Raw genomic sequence first — 20,016 nt, 5'->3', positions numbered from 1 at the left:
CTGTAATGCAACGAACAAAACATAAACATGACATACAGAGAGTAGTACTGACTAATGTATGTTACATAGTATGAAACAGAACAAACGGCTGTGTTACAGACAGATGGGTAGATAGATGTTGACTAAAAAAGGAAAAAAAAATATTGTAGCCATTTTTTTCCTTATAGTGCATACACTGCACAACATAAGGCAGGTGGAGGGCATCTAATCTACATGAACTAGAACGGACAAAAAAAACAATAGTCTTTAGAGATTCATCTGTTGGACCACTTTTTCTCCTTCAAGTGTTCGTACGCCCTCTGACTGAAGGGCACCCTGGCAGAGAGCCATAACTCTGGCCGTAAACTGTAAACACTGTTCTGACAGCAAGCTGTGGTCCAGTAGCTTACTCACAAAATGTACTGCTAGTCTTCTACTTGCAATGAAAACAGAAAGTAAACATGACATAGATATGTAACTCTTTAGCTGAAGGTTTCATACTTTAAGCTTATGAACGACATTTTGAACCAGAAATAACTTTCTTACGTTTCTATCTCATAATTTAAAAAAAAAAAAAGTGACCAAGAAAACACCATGGTGCCACTCTTCAGTTCACAGCCAACAAGCTCCGCTTTTTAGTGAGTTCAAGTCGGAGCACCAGGATCAGCCGTACTGCTCAGTCAGAGGTCGGGCTCCAGGCGGGGAAGCACCGGGAGGATGAGGTTCCCGAACGAGGAGTCCTGGGTGATGAAGAAGCCGGAGGAGTGGACGTGAGCGTGCTGCAGGGCGGCCTTCTGCTGGGCGGCGATGTGCTGCTGCTCCGCGCTGTCCCTCGCCTCCTTCAGGCTGCCCCGGCCCGAGAGCGGGATGTTGGCTCCGGGGCTGTTCATGGACTGGCCCTGCATCAGCCGCCGCTTCTCCTTGTCCAGTTCCGCCAGGATGGCCACTCGGGTTTTGTTCTGGAAGCCCTGTCCGGGAGGGTTGGCGGCCATTACGGCTTAATAACAAACCAACGAACGGAGCTGGAGAGGATTAAGTTGCCTTTAGGTGTCCTTATTCGGGGTATATGTTTTGATGGGATACCTTCCGCTTTGTGGGTTAAAATTTGTAAATAAATTTTATAGCCTTTTGTTGGTTAATTACAAGAACGGAAGCGCTTCCGGTTTGAGGGCTGGTTTTCACAATAAAATAAAACGCATCGTCAATATTGTTGAAAAACAGCTTTAAACTATGTCTGTTTTTACTATCTGTTTGACGCATTTTTATTATTTTATTTTATTATATATTTAGTGACATTACAAACAACATGCCACAGTGTAGTATGAGATTTTATGTCAGATCAATGCAAAGTAGGGGATAATAAGCAGATGGAAAATGTTGCGGATTTTTCTATTTGCGATAAACCTCTAAAAAGTGTGGCGCACATTTGTGTTTACCATTTTGAAAAGTGTAACAGGTTAGCACAATTTAGCTAAACATCATTTTTTAATTTTCTTTTTGCCAATGTTCTGAATGTTTTATACCGCGCCAACACTAGGTGGCAGTATGCGCTAGCTTGAAGACGTCGTCGGTTTGTAATATTGAAAATATTAATCAAGTTCAACCCTTTAATGTAGGATTTCAAGGTTTCATTAACGTAAAAAAAAAATCTTTTAACCGGATTTACTGCTAATATTTTATGAATATTAAGCCCAGCCGATTCTAAATAAGTTTGATCAAAAATTGAACCTATTACAGTAAATTCTCTCTGTAATTTACTGTAATCGGTTTACAGTAAATTACCCTAACCCATAAAAGAAGAGTCCGCCATTATCTTATACCTGCACATAATACCTAATGTGTAGGTGTAAGTGAAACCTACATATTATACAGATTCATCACAGTACTACATTAAGCATTTGTTCCTATTAATATTAAAAATGTGTTAGAAAATCATATTACATGTGCAATGTGAAAAATTGCACATGCAATATGCAACGCTTGCGTTACATGGAGTGTATTTTGCATGAATTGGGGGGGGGGAAAGTAGTCATTTTCATTCCACTTTATCATGTTTTATTATTTTCTTCCATCACAGTATTCTTTTTTTTCCTTAAATAACTACAGTACAGTGTACAGAAATCCATTCACTTGCAAACAAATAGATCTATTTACATGTTTAGGTACAATATTTACACATGAACAGGAGGCGGCGTCGCCGAGGCCAACATTGGGGACTAAAGCGCCCGTGCGCTTTGGTCCCCAATGTTGGACCGAAGCGCACACATTTTGCCAAAACACTACGCAGAACCAAACATTTACAGGATGTACAATAACTACAATTTCAGTGAGTGACGATGGCACGTACAGTATCGTTCGGAAGAGATGAAGGAAGAGGTTAATGCATTTTAAAAAAAAATTTTAAAAATCACTATGGCAACTTGGTTGTCACGTTCAAGATGTAACAGTATGTATAACATATGACACGACATATACACATTTCCATATCGGTAGATATGAAACATGACAGTCCTCGAGTTTTTTTTTTTTCTTCCACTTTTGGAGAACTGAGGTGATCACAAAGTGTCCTGGTTGTTTCAATAAACAATATTTAAGGATTCAAGGAAAAAAAGAAACACTCACTGCTCTGTCTTTACACTCATTTTTCCAATCAAAACTGTGTGTGTTCCCTTTTTTTTTAATACATACAGTGTTGTAGAAGAGGTAAGAGTAGTAATAGAAAAAAAAAAGTCCACACACTCCTGTTGTAACGGCAGGAATTTACGATGTAAAGGTGAATCGTTTCATAATCTTTTCCGGCATATTTTCTGTCTTTCTTTTTTCCTTTACAGCTCTTTTAACAGGAGCGTACAAACTTTGTATTTACTGCAAGATTGTAGTAATGGCAGCATCCACTGAAAGATGCACGGGTCACATAAAAAAATAAAAAAACTGAACAAAAACCTCTGCAGCTTCGGTTAGCACGACTGTACAGAACCTTAAATAGGTTTTAAATGCTGCGAGGAGGAGGACTGTGAAAATCACATTAATAAATATTTAAATTAATATTTAAACATATGTGCTAGCTGTCGTCGAGGTTTCGCTCCAGGCTTCCAGGAATTAAAGCGTTAAGAAATGGCGCGGTCATCAGCAGCTGTTATAAATTAAAAAACAAAACAAACTGTTGACCGGAGAAACTGTGCAGTTTTTCTTTGTGCGCACACTCGCTGCGCTCACGCGACGCGAACGTTTGATCCGTTTTTGTAAACTACGATGAGATATTCAGTGAGCGATTGGCACTCGTCGTCGGTTTGTGTTTGTTTTTTTTGTTTTTTTCAAATTTTGCATCTGCAATATGAGTGAAATTCAGGCAAAAAAACCCCACAAAATGACAAAATGGCAGCTTCTTCCGATGTTTGAAAGTCCACTGTGACGTTATTTCCAGCGCAGTGCTAAAGGTCGTTACTGTTCAGTGTCGCACGTACAAAAGCACCATTAATGCAAAGTTCGCCCCTCCCGCCCTCCTTTTTTTACTTTTTTTTTGTGCAATTTCATTTAGAGACCGACCTTTAAAAGGAAAAAAAAGTTTCACACTTTGTACTCGATAGTAGCATGTCGTACAAAAAGGTAAGGCTTTTGGCGAGGCGTCGAAAGTCACACCAGGAAAACATCGCGGATATAAAAAAAAATAATTAAAATGGAGGAGCGGGATGTTTTGGGAAAGGCCAGCGCGGCTCATACGGTTTGTACTTGGATCCGCAGCAGCAGCAGCAGCAGCAGCAGCAGCAGCGTTGGTCGGACGATGCGGTTTCTGTGCGATCCTACGGGCACAGACAGGTCCGGGTCCTGGTCCGTTGGTCCCGCCCAGTGCAAAATGTCAGCCGGCCAACAGATTGGTCCGGACGTTGCTTCCAGAAGACGCGTTAGATCATTTCCGTCACCTCCGTGGAGTCCGACTCCGAGTCCGCCTCGTCCCTGCAGCGGGAGGAGAATTGTTGTCGTTCAAACGTGTTGAAATGATGACACGTTTTAGGGACGCACTGATGTGAACATTTGGGCTGACGTCGATATCTACCAATATTTTAATACAGTTTCGACACTTTTTAGGGGAAAAAAACCCCAAAAAAACAGACGACAACATGATAAAAAAAAATTTACCAGACCAATATCGATATGTTAATAATAAAAAAACTAATATCAGCAGACAACGGTGTTAGAGTCGTCGTATTGTTCATCCTTGGAAAATTATTTAGTATCTTTAGATAAAAAAAAAGAGAACAGTTTCCATGGCAACTGTCCAAGACATCTTACCTCAGCTCTTGTAGGATCTTGCGGTTGCCCTGCCTCCTCTCCTCGGTGATGGGGTACGTGTACAGGATTCCCAGGCCGATGAAGATGAGGACGACGGGGGCGGCCGAAACCAACAGCTTCAAGGTCAGGTCCACTTCCTTAGGCTGGGAGCAACCTCTGGTGATGTATCCAGCAAAGCTAAAAACAGATAAAAAGAAAAAAAAAAAAACAGTTATGCATCGGAAACAAACCTTCGCAGCGAATCAACTGAATCAGAGAAGTGAAGAGCAGAAAGTTAGCTGCTCTTTGGGATTTGGCTGATCTGACTGGATTTAGACTTTTGATTAGAAACCGATGCATCTCCCTTGAAGGCCTGGCAGAGTCGCTATGCTTTCACCATGCCATCGTTTTCCCACATTCAATTTTCTGGATTTTTTTAAAACTCTGTGTGTTTTCTGTACATTTTCTGAAAAATTACCTGATTTCACTCTATTTTTATTGCCACAAATCAAGAAACGACAATGACTGAGGTGCTTTTTAATCGTCAGGGACGCAAAGGCATATTTCGCTCTTTTTGGCATCTGGACAAATTTAGATGCGTCAAAATTAGAGGTGCACAGACGAATCGGCCCAGATTTCCTTCATCTTGGGATACTAAAAAAAAAATAAAAATAAAAACTGATCTTATCCACCTCCAAAGTCTGAACATAAACCATGTCTGGTTAACAATCATCACCTTCACTTTTGCCAACTTTTTAGACCAGAAAAAAAAAAAAAAAAGAATATCTGTGTTGGGTGATCGGCCAGAAAACTCCAATCGGTGCACCACTACTTGTACTCTGTAATAATATTTATAAAATCTGGATGGACTTTAATCCAAATCCTTTAAATCACACCTTCACTTCACACACAGAAAACATATTTTTCAACGCAGCAAACTGTAAAAATCAACTTAAAAACCTATATATCCTTAAGCAAGTCAGACTAAGTTTCATTTTTAGACATTCGAAAAGAAGTTCTCCAGTTTCCAATTTTCCACATTAAGAAATAATCTAATCATATTCCATTATTTTTAGGACTGCAGGAGAACCGTGACGTTTTAAAAGCATTTATGTCATGCTGTTTCGAGTTAGACTGTTTGGTTCAAGTTGGGAAAAAAAAAAAAGAAAACATGGGGGGGAAAAAAATGTCCCAAAAGTGACTCCGTATATTTTAGTTTGCATTTTGTAAATCCAAGCCTGTGCCTGGTCCAGAATAGTTTAGAATGTGCAGTTGTTATTAAATTTTTTTGAGTGTGAGCTCTTACTCTAAACTCAGCGTGGAAACGCCTAGCGAGATGCCAGAGGCGAACTTAGTGAAGAAAACGTAGAAGGAATAAAAGATGGCTTCGTGTCCCGTGGAGTCCGGGTTCTGGACCTGGAAATCGTCGACGACGTCGGGCAGCATGGACCTGAGGAGGAGGAGAACAAAAACTCGGTTTGTAAAAGCTGCCCGCAAAGTGCCAGAATAAAAAAAATAAATAAATAAAATCCAGATCAGGGGTTAGCGTTGGGAGGTTTTACCAGGGCAGCAGGAAGGCTGCAGCCACCGCCACGCCGGAGGCAAAAGACACGAAGTAGGTGATGATGAGGTTTCTCGGTACGCACACCACCATGATCATGAAGGGAACGGCAGACTGTGAGGAAGAAGGGGAAAAAAATAAATAATCACAGGGTTAATCAGAATTCCAAAATTTTACTAGCAACACCAGATCTGGAGAGGAAGCGCAGCTTTACCAAGGATCCGACGTAAGCTGCCGTTTTCTTCCCGAAGCGAGTCAGGAACCACTGCCAGAACGGGATGGCCAGCGTAGCGGAGACCTGCACAGGGAGGAAAAGAAAGAATGAAAGAAAGAAAAACATCAATATATTTGCAAATAAGAGCTCAACATTCCAACTGATGGCCTTCAGTTGTGTCCCTGCAGCTATTTTACCAGAAACGCCCAATATAATAAGGCTCCAACGAAAGCAAATATGAGCCGCTTCCTGACCCAGCTGGACATCTTCATGAGTGAGCAGGAAAAAAAAAATAGGTCATTGTGCAGGAGTAGTTTTCCACCATGTTTTTGGGGGTTTTATCTGCTTCTTCCAGAGGAATCAAAAACACTTAGCCGACCCAAGTCAATTCAAGCTAAATTAAAACTTTTTTTTTTTTTTAAATGCTGAAAATCACAGTGGAATCTCCTGGAGAGGAATCCAAAAAGCCCCCAATTAAAAATGCTAAATAATTTGATAGTAAAGCCTTCATTTTTTTGGTATTTTAAACAAGTCTATCGTCATGAAACTCATTCAAGAATAGCTCATCTCAAAAAAATGCATATAAAAAATTATCAACGGAAGTGTTTATCGGCATCGACTCCATTTGCTGGTGGGTCAAATTTGCAGACAAATAAACCGACTCCAAGGGCCACAAACGGCCCTCGGCCCTCAGTTTGGACACCAGTGCTATAGAAAATCCATTGTGAAACTTTGAATAGAAGATCTACGTCCAATTTGAGTAACTCTGAATGTTGCAGTGAAGAATTGGCAATAAGTATGAGTTGTTTTTTTGTTTTTTTTTAAATGTCTGGTCATATCACAACCAGAATGATGTGAATATTTTTTCCAAGACATGAACATCCCGACTCTGTAATCCCGTCGGATTAGTCAGACATTTTCACTAAAATGACAGAAGGTAGGGATTAGGACGTCTTAGTGCTGATTATAGAAAATTTCATGTGGGGTTAGTTTCTTTTTTTGTTTTTTTTATATCGCTTCACTAAATGTAATGTACTTACATTAAAGTGGCTTTGTAATCCTTTCCATAAAGTAAAAGCTTAAAGTAATCTTTTCGCCCTCGCTGACCTGGACTCGTTTGGCCCCGCCGCTTGTGATGTCAAATTAAAAGGTCGGGATCCGCCGACTCGATTCTCAGGTTTATATCAAACTGGGGGAACAAAGGCGAGAGAAGAATGTGGCTCCCTGACCGTCTGTGGGAACGGCGCGGCATTCAGAGGCAAAGGCGCCTTGAGTTACAGAAAGGTCCCGCCAGGAGAAACTGTTTTATGTCCGACCACAGAGCCGGCCTTGTACCGGACACGATTTATGTCCTCGCCTCGGGCAGGGAGAGCTTTTTGTTCCGCGAGAAACGGACCCGTCGCGGGGTCCGTCCCGACTGAAAACGCCACCTGTCCGTGTGAAGGCGTGCGAGCGCTCACCATGATGACCAGCAGGATGTTGTGGAAGTCCTTCCTGAATCCCAACGTGGCGCTGCAGAAGAGAGCGAAGTTTCCCTCCAGGAGCTGAAAAAAAAAAGAAACAATGCTCGCTAAGTCATGTTTTTATAAAAAACACACTTGTGTCTGTGATAGCGTGTAGCATGATGAATAAATCCAAATATGTTTGTAATAGAATAATATGAAAAGTTTAAACCCCTTGTATTAAAATGCCAACAAGTCGACTCATTCGAGAACTTTTTTCCTCAGAGCCATATTTACCGTTTTATAACTCCAAAAAGTACAACTATAACCTCACATCATGAAGCATGGTGTTGGCAGCATTATACTTTGGGCAATTGCGATGTACAGCTGGCTGTAGTAAACTTGAGAACATTTCTAACATTTCTCTTACACCAAGAGGAATCAAGTTGCAGCGTGACAGCAACCTGATCCAAATCGATTCCCACATTCGGGCGTGGAGACTTTTACTTTTGTGTGCGACGTGACGAGGTGGAAAAGGTTCTGAAATGATTTGTTACACCCCCTGGGTTTTTCACGTGGGTCGGTACGCACCATGAAAGCCAGAGAGGTGAAGAGGAAGCCCATGACCAGCTTGGCGTACGGCCCGTACCCCATCACCATCTTGATGCCCTGTAGAAAGGGCATCGGCTTCGATTTGATCCCCACAGCCTCTGAAAAACACACAAAGTAAAACAGCATTCAGTAAAACATTACTAATTAAATCTGATGCCTACGTCAGAAATCACCCTCTCTCTGATTCTTCACGCATTTTTCCCCCACATCAAGCCGTCTTCAAAGCTCATCACTTACTGGACAAACCCGCTTTGTGAGGCTCTTTACGCCTCACAAGGCTTTCAGTTTAAAACCACAGCTGGCTGAGCCCTTGTTCTCACGTGCGAGTCAGCCCACAGAGTCAGGCCACATTCGAGGCTTCCTATTGGCCAATCAGCTGATGTGACCGAGCGAGAGCTGATGTGAACGGAGTCGGCGCTCACCGTGTTCCCTCACGCCGCAGAACAGGACGACGGCGCACAGGATGTACATGGAGCAGATGACGGCGGACGCGATCATGTACGCGTTCCTCTGCACCAGCAAGAGAAGAAGAGGAAATAAAGAAAAATGTTTGCGGATATTCGTCATTTCCAACCCAAATTTCACTTTGCCTTCTGTTAAAGATTAAAAAAATTAAAAAAAAAAACGTAAGAAAAAAAAAAAAAAAGTGTAAAGAGTATTTGTTTACCGTGTGCTGCAGGGAATGGTCGGAGATGTTGTGGCTCGGGGGAATGGAGGAGTTGGAGGACAGGCAGGGGGCGTGAGCATTGCCCACGATCTGACCCTGGATGGCCGTGCCGAGGACGGTGCCCAGAACCTCCACCGTCATCCCTGATGGGACCAGCAGAACGCATCAAGTCAGACCACCAGACGGAAAATCTGCTTTGTTTTTTTTAAGAGTTGAATAAAACGTTTCCCGCGTGATGAGGTCGGACTTACTGTACGCCGTAGCGGAGTCCCTCTCCTTCTGCTCGGAGGTGATGAACATGGTGAGGGCAGAGTATGGCACATGGAAGCACTGGGGGGAGAAAAAAAAAGATCAATTAAATGTTTATGACTCAAAAAAAAGAAGAAGTATACTTCAACTTTCTTTGAAACAAAATTTTGGACAAAATTTGAGGAGGGGGCTACAATATGAGCTGAGCAAATTATTTACCAGCTTCTTTAGTGTTGCCTTCTAACAACACTAATCAGGTGTTATTAGAACCCTTCAGGGTTTCTGCAGGTTTCATCAATTCAAATATTAGACTTTTTTTATACCATTAAGAGTAGCTGCGTTTCCGTTACAAATGTGCACAAGTCTTCGTCGATGTTACGCCAACGTCGAAAACGCACAATGTCGCAATTGCGGCGTTTCCAATCACATAAGAAGAGCAATTAGACTCATACGTGAAAAAGTCTGTTGATGTGTTAAGTCGTCAAAATAAAAATACGCCTCGGCATCTTCCTCCTACCACTTCCTGCTGTCTTCTTTGCATTTTCCACCAGTAGTAACATCTGGCTGTTGATCAAAGGTGCGAAAAAAGTGATTCAACTTTTTTGATACAACCGAAAAACTACCTCATCTTAGCGCAAAATGTTTTTAATCAAAAAAAGCTAGTTTTTTTGTTGTTGTTGTTGTTTTCCCAAAACTGCTGTGTTTCCATAAGGAAATTTATTTTCGTACTTCCAATTTGCGCAGTAATATGGTCATTGGAAATGCAGCTAGTGAAATTTAAGACCTATATTATGACAGAAATTTGCAGAAGAAATTGCATATTTTGCAATGTTCTCTAACCCCATTAGTGACAAGCCTTTTTTCACTTAACCATGAGAGACATACAAAAAGACTTAGTTAGCAAAGTTTTTAGCAGCTGGTTAGCGTTAGCCTCAACCACCTCGAGCTGTTTGGTCACGACTCAAACTTTTGCCTGACAGAAGAAACAACAACAACAAAAAAACCTGCTTCATGTAATATACAAGAATGACAAATATTAAGACCCGTGATTAATACATTTAAGGCCAACTTACTTTTTAAAACTGAATTTAAGACATTTTAAGGCTTTACCCTTAGATACACTACTGACTTTTTAAGGATGCGCCGACACACTATCCCTCAAATGACGAGGGTTGAAACTTGGAAAACGTTCCAGACACGAAACGTCTGGAATGTCGAGGTCATTGACGGAACATTTCCTGCTCCATTTGGAGAGAGAAAAAGGTGAGTGTAGATTGCTCAATTCCTTCCTCCTTCCTTCTAAATCTGCAGCCCCGCCCCTCTCCGTGTTGAGCCACACCTGTCTTCTACGTCTGCTTTACGGAACAGGAAGCGGGCTGCTCATCCTGCTCGCTTAGAAATGCCTGAGGCCTTACCAAGCTTTGACATGAAGTCAAACGCACACACAAGCATAATATGTTCCAAAGTCATTGTACTGAAATAACAACATGCCCTCCTAATACAATGGGGTGATGACAGATTGACAGATACTTTAGTGGGGGTTTGTGTGCATATATATTTGGGGTCAGGGTCTGTAATTCTGACCATGTAAGTAGTGTAGAAAAAGAATAAACAAAGACATTCAAAACACACAAAGTTTAGGACTCTGATCTGGGTTTGATACTTACTGTCTGCAGGGTCTGGAAGATGCAGTAGAAGAAAATGTACCAGATGACTTTGCCGTGTTCAAAGGGGGGGACGTACCATATGAGGAAATAAGACATTACGGCAAAAGGCGTGGACAGTAAGATCCTGCAGATGGACGAAAAGAGAGAACAACATCAGAGACTGAAGATGAGACGAAGCAGAAAAACACATTTATTCATTTCGAACAGATGATAAAAAGTAAGAACAGAAAACTAAGTTAAATAGTCTTGAATTTTACACACTTTAATTGAAAAGGAGCAGGCAGAAAAGCAAAGATCTTGTGATTTCCTTTTTGTGCAGCTTTTTTTTAAGCTGGCTTCTATTCGTACTTTGTTTGAGCTCATAGTTTAATCACTTCCATAGATCTACCGCACACACTGATATACAGACACTCTTGTTGGTTGTTCTGATACATCTCTTTTTTTTATTTTTTATTTCCTTCTCTTAAATTATAACTCCACTCTCTGTCACTAAACATTTTTTGAATATTGTGTGGGAGTTGACAGTGTCTTACTGTGAACATAAATGGTAGCGTTTTGAGTTTTACACGTCGCTGAATTTCAGTATATCTGATTTAAAAAAATAAATAAAAATGGATTTGTGCCAACAGCGCCGATAGTTATGCATGGTGATGTTAGAGGCCCTAATCAAGGCCAATCATTGAAAAAGACGATACAGACCCTTTTATTATTATTTAAAATATTGTTTTGCGATATGTGCTCTCTCACACAGTGTGACGTCACCTCTGCTACTTATGTAAACATCAACAAACAAGCAGGGGGAAAAAAGCCCGAAAAAAAATCTGCTATTACAGAAGGTTCATGTAAAATCTGAACTGGAAGAACCACCAGAGATTGGACATCAGCTGGTAAGCTCCGACTGGTCCGTCTCTGGTGGTGTGACCTTCGGGTATGGCCTGATCTCAGGGTTACATTTGGTTAAAAAAAGAAGAATGCGGCTACACAACATGTTGTACGGAAGATTTCCTGGATCTTTCTTTCCAGGAAAAAAAAAAGATCCAGGAAATCTCGTTTAAAGAAAAAAAAGTGGGCCAACCAGCACTCTCGACACTTGCACTCTCTGGAATGTAACAGAGAAGGAAATGAACTCGTCGTTCCGATTGTCTAAAATATCGACGGGAATACCAAAGCAAGATGTGAAGTCATGTGCATATCAAGACGATCAGTCATTAATGTATATAAACAAAGCGACACGCCCCGATTCCTTCCACGGAGTCGCTGGCGAGGATCCAAACAAATCCTGCCTCTCATTATATCTAATGTAGCTCTGAGGCACAGTGGGGGGGAGAGGTGGGGTTTGTTTATTATGCTCTACTTATTGTGTGATGTCATTAACTGGAACCTAGTGAGAAGAGACAGGCAAGTCACTGCGGCATCAAAGATAAATGCATCTCACACAGGATCAAGCTTGATGTCTAGTTTTGTTTTTTTGTCCTCAGCAGAAAACACTACTGTATTAATGACATTGTCTTGTATCTTACCAACAGATACCAGACTTTTCAACACTTGCACACCCAGTGACCCTGCAGAACGGAGCCGACAGCTTAGCCTATATTAGCGCTAACCTGATGCCGCGGCTGGAAGCATATTATTAGCTTTGCTGATTGGGGGGAAACGCCACTTTAACTGACAGACCACTCAACAAGTGACAGCTTTCTAAAAAAAAGAACCTGGCCACACAGAACTGCCTGAACTTGTTTTAATTCAGGTTCATATTATTGGTTTAGGGTGTGTCACTGTAGCAATAATTGGCCAAACATTCTGGTTCTCAAGCGGCGGCTTGTTGACTTAATGCTTTAAAGACATTTTAGAAATGTTAAAAGTGCTCATAAATGCCTCAGTGGTGAGGCAGAAAAGCCACTTATTGACCTTCCACAACATTTTATTTATTTTAAAACTTGCTCACTTGTAACCCTGCTGCAACAGAGAGCCTCATTCTGAAATCTGAACTGGAGTAACCTTCTGGATTCCTCAACCAATCTTTAAAAAAAAAAAGAAAAAAGAAAAATTCCACAGGTCTGTGAGCTGCTACGCGATTGGCCCAGACAGGTGGTGTGTTCTCAGCTAGACCAATGAGAAGCTGCCTCCATTCCGCCCCCCGCCTCCCTCACAGCCTTCACAATGGAGCCCGCTTCCTCCCGTGTCTCGCGTGCTTCGCTCATCTGTACTACCGGGGGATAATGTGACCCAACATGCCGACCATTCCTCCTCCACCCACTCACAGAACATTTCCCCACCCACCTCCTCCTCCTTCTCTTTGCCCCCCAATGACGAAATAAAAAGTGGAGGAAACGCGTCTCGCCTCGTCACGTCAGCATCCTGAGTGACCTGGTTTTAAAACGTGCTTTACGGTTCAGCTAATCATGAGGACGGTTTGTTTTATTCCATAAAAAGTGAAGCGCAGCTGGAAGTTTAGATGCGATTTAAATGTTTTATGAATGAATTGATCCTTGTAGCTCAGGCAGGAAACCTCCACTTAATCTCTTTTTGTCATTACTGAATGAAAGCACACGCTCTTGTGTATTGAACACCTGAGGGAGAATAATGCATCTCCCTTTAGAGCTCGTTTGAAGATGTTCAGTTGGGACCACAGAGACGTTTCCTTTTTTAATCTTTTCCTCAGCTGGCTCGTTTCCATCCCCCTAACAATCACACTGCCATGTGCTGACAGGGAACTGACCAGCTCTTCTATAATCAGACCCTTCGCTGACACCCTGCACCCCTTTCCCCCCAGTGTGTCAAATATGGCCACCAGATATGAAGGCCAACGTTTGCAGGAGACACTTTTGGACTTCTATAATACACACACACAAAAAAAAAATCAACCGAATTTGAAACAGACTCATGCCGTATGACTCAGTGTGATACTATTTACACATTTCATAGTTTATCACCAGAAAAAAAACAAAGTTTCAAAGTTTGTAACGAGACAAAACGTGAGAAACAAAGGGTACCAACTGGTGTCATGACGTATTAATGTTGTCAGATAACACTTTAGAGTAGGAGTGTGTCAGTAGGGATACTTTCTGAAAAGTACATTGTGTACTTTGTAGGAGAGAAAGAAAAAGAAGGGCAAGGTCTGTATCAGGTGGGAGCAGGGGCGTGCACAGATATTTTTTGGGAGGGTGGCAGGAGCTCATATGGAGAAAAAAAACAAACAAAAGAGGACTGTCTTAGTGGTATGAAATTTATAAAGTCACAGCTTAAACATCATGTACTTCTACCAATATTCTGTCTGATGCAGATGTTTAATAAAGTTCACCCAAAAACATTTTTAATAATACTAAAAAAAAAAAAAAACTATTTCAAAAGGGCACTTTTTTCTAGAAGAAAAATGGTAGGTAAGAAATACAAAAATTACAAAAAATGCTGGGCAATAAATAAGGTAGGTTTTTAAATATAGACACGATGACCTGGGCTACAAATAATAATAATGATCTATATATAAAAAAAACAATTTCAGAAGGGCACATTTTTTTGTCCAGATGAATACAGGTAGGTAAAGTAGCTGGTGTCCATCTATCCACGTTCCTGCATAGGAGTTATATTTGGCAGAATCATGCAAAGGATCTTGCAGTTGGAAGAGTGCGAGAGAACACTTCTGCAGAAGCTCGATTTGTTTAGGCTCAACACCAAACTGCTTTGTTTGTTGTTCATACCTCCCGAAATCTATTCTGGACTCTTCCAGTCAAATGTTAATCACTCCACTGGATAAATTGAAAGAGAAAATAGAGCAGGAGGAAAGAGAAGACAAATGTGCAAAGCAGTGCAATGAGGAAGAGGCAGATTATGCCTCATAGTAGCCTCTCTCCTAACGATGACTCAGGCACTTCAAGCCCCGCCCCCAAACAATGACACGTGTCCAGTCTGGCTGGAAATCTTCCATTCACTTACTGGGCCGCCCCACCACTCCAGTAAGCTGCTTCAGTACCAAATATGTGATAACAAGTGAAGTTATGTAACCGGGCCTCATCAGGAGGGGGTCGCATTTGGCAGGGTCCCAACTTCCACAGAGGTCTATCGAAAAGTCTCAGCAGGAGAAGCATAGTGTCGTATAAAAAACAAAAACAGGCGTACCAGGGCATCATCCGTCCGAAACGAGTCCACGGGCTCCGGGAGACCAGGAAGCCCACCGTGGGGTCCGTCACGGCGTCCCACGCTCGGCCGACGAACAGGATGATTGAGGCGTAGAAGGGATCCAACTGCAAGGAAGAAACTGTCAGCACTTTCACTGTAGATGTTTTACAGGTACTGTAAAGGTTCCAGGTCAGATGAAAACATCTCAAACTGCTCCTGTAAAGTTGAACAGCAGCAGTAAAACAGTAAAAAAAAAAAATATATATATATATATAACTGTAAATTTTATAAGGCAACAGTTAGCAGGAGAAGGAGGCCTTTCGACTCCTGACTGTACGATCTGCGCCACGCCGTGTCACCCAAAGGGGCCCCCGTAACGAGCCGCCTTGGACGGCCGACAAAGACAAAACCCAGCAACGCCTCGGGCTCAACGGGGGCTTATTGTGGCCCGAGCCATCAGATTAGTGAAAGAGTGAAAGAGCCCATTAAACTAAGACCCTCCTCATTGGTCTGGCTTTGTTCCCCACCTCCAAAATATTTATAGAACAAGCACCCCACACATTAATCCTTTCAGATACAGTAGAGCCTAATCACAAAGCCAATAATGTCAGCAGGTTAGAAACTTTTTCGTCTAGTTACAATCCCCGTCGTATTACGAACAGACTTTCTTTTTAAACTGTGAGGTTTTAGGTCACTTACCTGAGCTACGTCGAGTAGGTAGAGCTGCAGGAAGAAGCCCAGAGCACATCCTGTAATCTGGTAGGGCGCGCCGCCGATTGCATAGCAGATCTTGTTGCAGACCGACAACCTGGTCCTCTGCTCATGCTGGGGAGGGAAAAACAAACAAACAAACAAACAAAAAAAGAGAAGCTTGATTAACCCAGTAAACACTTTTTGTGAAAAAGTATTTGAGTCTTTGTGTGCAGCAACAAGTTGGGAAGAGCGGCTCCAGTATTTTCTCTGTAATTCTTTGACTTATAGGTGGTAGTTTTGAATCCAGCAGAAAATTAAAGCTGTGAAAAATATACAGGAACGATTCTGCTGCTTTGATTTCGATGGTTCCTTATGCATAACAATGTGAAGGTGTTTCTACTTCTACTATTTTTTGGTCTGCCATTAACAGAAATGTAAATATTGTTTATCCATTTCTATACTAGTTTTGTCTTTTTTTCCGGCGTTGTGCGTTTGTTTTTGTTCCTTTTATGGCACGTGAATGGAAAAGTTACTAAATTACCGAAAAAAGCAAAAATGATAAAATTTTAAATCAAAAGCTTGACAAGCTGCTAGTTGATTCAACTATAGACCAAAAATGTCAGAAACTCAGGTTTGACCAGTATTTGCACCGATCACAATTTTTCATGAGAAAAATCAATCTTATCGCTTTCTCTCGTACATTTTGGCTGATTGTCGATCTCCCAAAACTAAGGAAATCTGGGCCGATTTATCGAACAGACGATTTATCGGTGCACCCCTTGCAATTTGATAATTGGTCTACTCTGATCCGTCAACCGACCGCTGCATCTTAAATAAATGTATCATGATGTCAATGGAGGTTCATTTATAAAGTCAATGAAAGATGAACATTCAAGGAACCTTCCAGGTTTCGTTTAAACGTCCAGCTTCAGCACGCCCAAACCTCTGGAGTCATTTTCTGAGCTTCCCCCCCGTTTCTTTCTAAACTCCTTAACTCGTCAGCGTCGCCACTCTCTCACCGCTCAGAATTGGGACGGAGAAACATGTTTGCAAGAGTCTCATAAGAAATTTGGCCCAAATCTTTAATCACCGCGGAGTCCTAGAAGAACAAGAGAGTTCCCGCTGGCCAGAACAAACAGTAAGCACGGAGCAGCCGGCCGCGAGGAAACAACCGAGCTTGGATTCCCCAACAAGCGCCAATTCTTCTTCATTTTCTCCACCGTCGACGTAATTGATACTTCAACAGACAGGATTGTAAACACTCTGTCTCATGACAGCACACAAACCGAGGCGACTGTTGTCGGCCGGGGCACGACAACGTCGCTGTTGTCGGTCATGTCAGGAGCTGCCAGGGCATCAGGACCTTGGCAGCAGTCTGGACTGACTTAAAAGCCCAAAGCGGGGAGAAGGGCAGCGCTGCCAGTTTGACCACAGTAAGCGAGGTGAGAGCACACCCTATTCCTGACCAATTGGAGCGCCGGGATCAACAAAGCCGCCGCTGGGGCCAGTCGAAATGAACCCGCGTGATAGCATCTATGTATGAAAATGTTTCCTAAACCACACAGGTATATTTCCACCACTCCTTGTTCCACATGTGTCACTAGTGTGGACGAAATACTTGGCATAAAAACAATACATAGCATGACAACGCTGCGTCTCGAAGCGAGTAAATGGGCTTCTCCCTTGTTGATGCACTCAACTGCGCTTTGTTTAGGCCTCGAATGCCCTCTTTCTCAACAAAAGCGATCCCTGCGACAACAAGTGAGATTTTATTCACCGTGGCAGAAGCAAAACTTGATTTTCTGTCCTTCACCTTGCTCAATTGGGCCACACCCTGTTTGATCTGAATGCAAAAGAATTGTGCACCTTCCTGTTCCTCCACGTGTCACGTCTGGTGCTCATTCAGGTGTCCTCGCTTAGCTTTGCTGCCACACTAGTTAATATGGCAACATTGTTGCAATGAGGGAGAATAAACAAATACATGAAAATAAAAAACAAACAAAAAAAAATGAACCGATCACCCAGAGATCGGCATCTGACAATTTTTCCGATGACAAGTTTGTTTTTTTTATTCAAATCAGATTAAACGTCAGCTGCTTTGATGCATACAGGGTGATTGAACAGGGATGTAATTGTTTTATATCTAGATAAATTCTAAGCCAATGCATAAAGGAATATGCATCACATTATTCAATCATTCAACAATCAGGTTTTTCCTAGCCGATACCGATATCTGGGTTTTTTTTAGACATGCCAATTCTGATTTTGACAAGTTCTGATATTTTTCTTTTAACAAATGGAACACACAGCAGACGTAAATACCAGCTGTTGACCACCTTATAAACCCGCAGTTTTAAGTTGAACAGAAGAAGAATTACAAGATTATTCCCCACGGAAGCACCAGAACATATATCCTCCATCTTTATTATCTTCTTTATGCACTCTGGGATGTTCCTGGGACGCAGTAAAACACAAGCTGACGTTTCACAAGTTCTAGTTTGATCTGAAATACACAAGTTATCAACTGAGTAATGTGATGAAGGGGTGACACAACGAGAAGCTTTATAACACTACTTCCAGAGCCTCGATATCAGCTCACTGGCTGTAAACAGCACACAAATCAGTGCTGCTGCTACATGCTACTACTGTGCTCTGATAAGAGGAATTACGTGGAGAAAAGAGGAGGGGGGCTTTCCAAACAAAGTCGCTATGAATTAGGTTAGTTGTGATTTCCAGCCTCTCGGTTTTGTTTGAGTACAGATAGAGAAGGTCGGGGACTTTTGACTGGCTCAGCTGTTTCTGACACGTCACCTTGACGGACGCTTCCTGTTGCGTTCAGGGCGATGGAAGATATGAATATTTTCCCCAAGGTTACTATGGAATTTCAATTAGTTGTTGAGGTTATGTTGCAAAGTAGACAGACAAGCCCATACAGACTTTAGTCACACCCTTCTATCCCCCTATGGCAGTAGAGTTGGAGCCTAAGGCAAAGTTTCATCCTATTTTCGCACAGTAATTCAAAATTATTGTCGCGTTATTCCTGAACTGAACATAAAGTGCTTCATATATGTTGCTCGACGACCGATTTTTATCATATTTTCAGCTGGGTAATTTTACTGAAATTAAAATGTTATTTTCTTACCGACACATTTTGATGCACGTGACAAATTAACTGCTAAGATGGCTGTGAAATGTATGAAATAACACGGAATGTGTGAACATTTTCGAGGTTTACATTTAGTTTTGACGGCTTATTTGAGAGCAGAGGGGGAAAAAAGACATAACGTGCAAATGTAAAAAAAAAAAAAAAATTAAAGCTTCATTTGCGCGTGATTCCTTTAAACGAGATTAGCATATTTTAAATATTAAGACACGCTGACGAGAGAAAAAGAAGACAGGGCGGGAGGCACGCGTGGGCTTTTTAAAATTGAATTGATAAGGTTTGCTTCCATACACCTCTTATATCTTTAATTTCATTCATTTTATGCAGTTCTGGGGTAATAGTGAGCCATATTTCGCTAAAACAATGTAGAAAAGAGATCAAAGTGAGCGTCGCGCGCCCCTTCTCGGCTAACGTAAGTGATTCACTCCTTTGAAACGTCAGCTTGCCGGGTGTGTGCTCCATTCAATCCGGCTTTCAACTCTCACTCCTGAAAACGTGCCTCATTCCGCTTTAATGCGAAATAATATAAATAATATAAAGCAAGATTGGTAATTTTTTTTTTCCTCTTACCTTTCTTGAGAGCTTGATAGAATCCGAGCTGACCGACTTGTTTAATAAACTGGCATTGGAGTATTGTTCAGCTCCTTCTCCTTTGGCCATCGCAAAACAAAAACGGGGGAAGGGAGGGGGGAGATGAAAACAGCAGGTAGCTTCGTTGAACTTGGCCCAAAATAAAAATCAAAAAGGTCTGAGCCACCGTGCCTGTAGTATCCTCCCTCTACGACAAAATGTTTGCAAACTGAGGAGGGTGAAGGTACGGTAGTAATGTTAGAGCGCTCCCTCTCTCTCCCCGCCCCCCGGGTTTGAAACGCGCTATTCACCCCACATCTAGCCCCGCCCACTCAGTCGGAGACTCCTGCAACAAGGTGATAAGGCGAGTACTTACTCATTTCTCCAGGAACTCTTCTATCGAGAAGTGTAAACAAAATGTTGCGTAAACCATGCATGCGTAAAATGATCTTCTATTATCCTAGTTTGTCATTTTCAGTTTGATTTTTTTTTTTTTAAATCAAATAAAAACATTGTTATTATTATTATTTCTACTGCTTTGACACAATTATGGGAAATTGAAAGCAAAAACATTCTCTATAGTCTTAGGTTTGGATTGAGTTTTCATGTTGAGATCAGTCCCAGTTTGCTTGAAGTCTTTTTCCCCCCCCTGGTTTTTGATGTGGTGGTAAAAAAAAAAAAAAAAGATGTACAGTGTGTCACTGTTTTTCCTTACTCGGACATGTAAAGTCTAAAGAATTCGCTGGGTTTATGTTAGCCTACGCAGAAACAAACAGATTTTTGTCTAAAGACAATAAGCTTTTGTTTAGTAAAG

The 20,016-nt window shown here is 41.7% G+C and overlaps 2 protein-coding genes across 2 annotated transcripts; both read right to left on the bottom strand.

The window, feature by feature from the left end:
- Positions 1 to 146: 146 nt before the first annotated feature.
- Positions 147 to 1,196, bottom strand: LOC102236447 (SOSS complex subunit C-like). Its single transcript, XM_005812530.2, has one exon. It carries the CDS (start codon positions 969 to 971, stop codon positions 660 to 662), a length of 312 nt encoding a protein of 103 aa, XP_005812587.1. The 5' UTR covers positions 972 to 1,196; the 3' UTR covers positions 147 to 659.
- A 1,257-nt stretch (positions 1,197 to 2,453) lies between these two features.
- mfsd2a (major facilitator superfamily domain containing 2A) lies at positions 2,454 to 19,463 on the bottom strand. Its single transcript, XM_023344790.1, has 14 exons — positions 19,203 to 19,463; positions 15,476 to 15,601; positions 14,777 to 14,901; positions 10,661 to 10,784; positions 8,996 to 9,074; positions 8,745 to 8,887; positions 8,500 to 8,587; positions 8,057 to 8,175; positions 7,484 to 7,567; positions 6,024 to 6,107; positions 5,811 to 5,923; positions 5,555 to 5,698; positions 4,270 to 4,446; positions 2,454 to 3,933 (listed from the first exon to the last, which is right to left on the bottom strand). The coding sequence occupies exons 1-14, from the start codon at positions 19,290 to 19,292 to the stop codon at positions 3,882 to 3,884; spliced, it is 1,548 nt and encodes a 515-aa protein (XP_023200558.1). The 5' UTR covers positions 19,293 to 19,463; the 3' UTR covers positions 2,454 to 3,881.
- Between the last annotated feature and the right edge of the window lie 553 nt (positions 19,464 to 20,016).

Source organism: Xiphophorus maculatus, chromosome 13 (assembly GCF_002775205.1).
Source record: "Xiphophorus maculatus strain JP 163 A chromosome 13, X_maculatus-5.0-male, whole genome shotgun sequence".
Classification (NCBI taxonomy): Eukaryota; Metazoa; Chordata; class Actinopteri; order Cyprinodontiformes; family Poeciliidae; genus Xiphophorus; species Xiphophorus maculatus.
The sequence above is the reverse complement of the archived record's forward strand: the minus strand, read 5'-3'. Positions and strand labels throughout refer to the sequence as shown.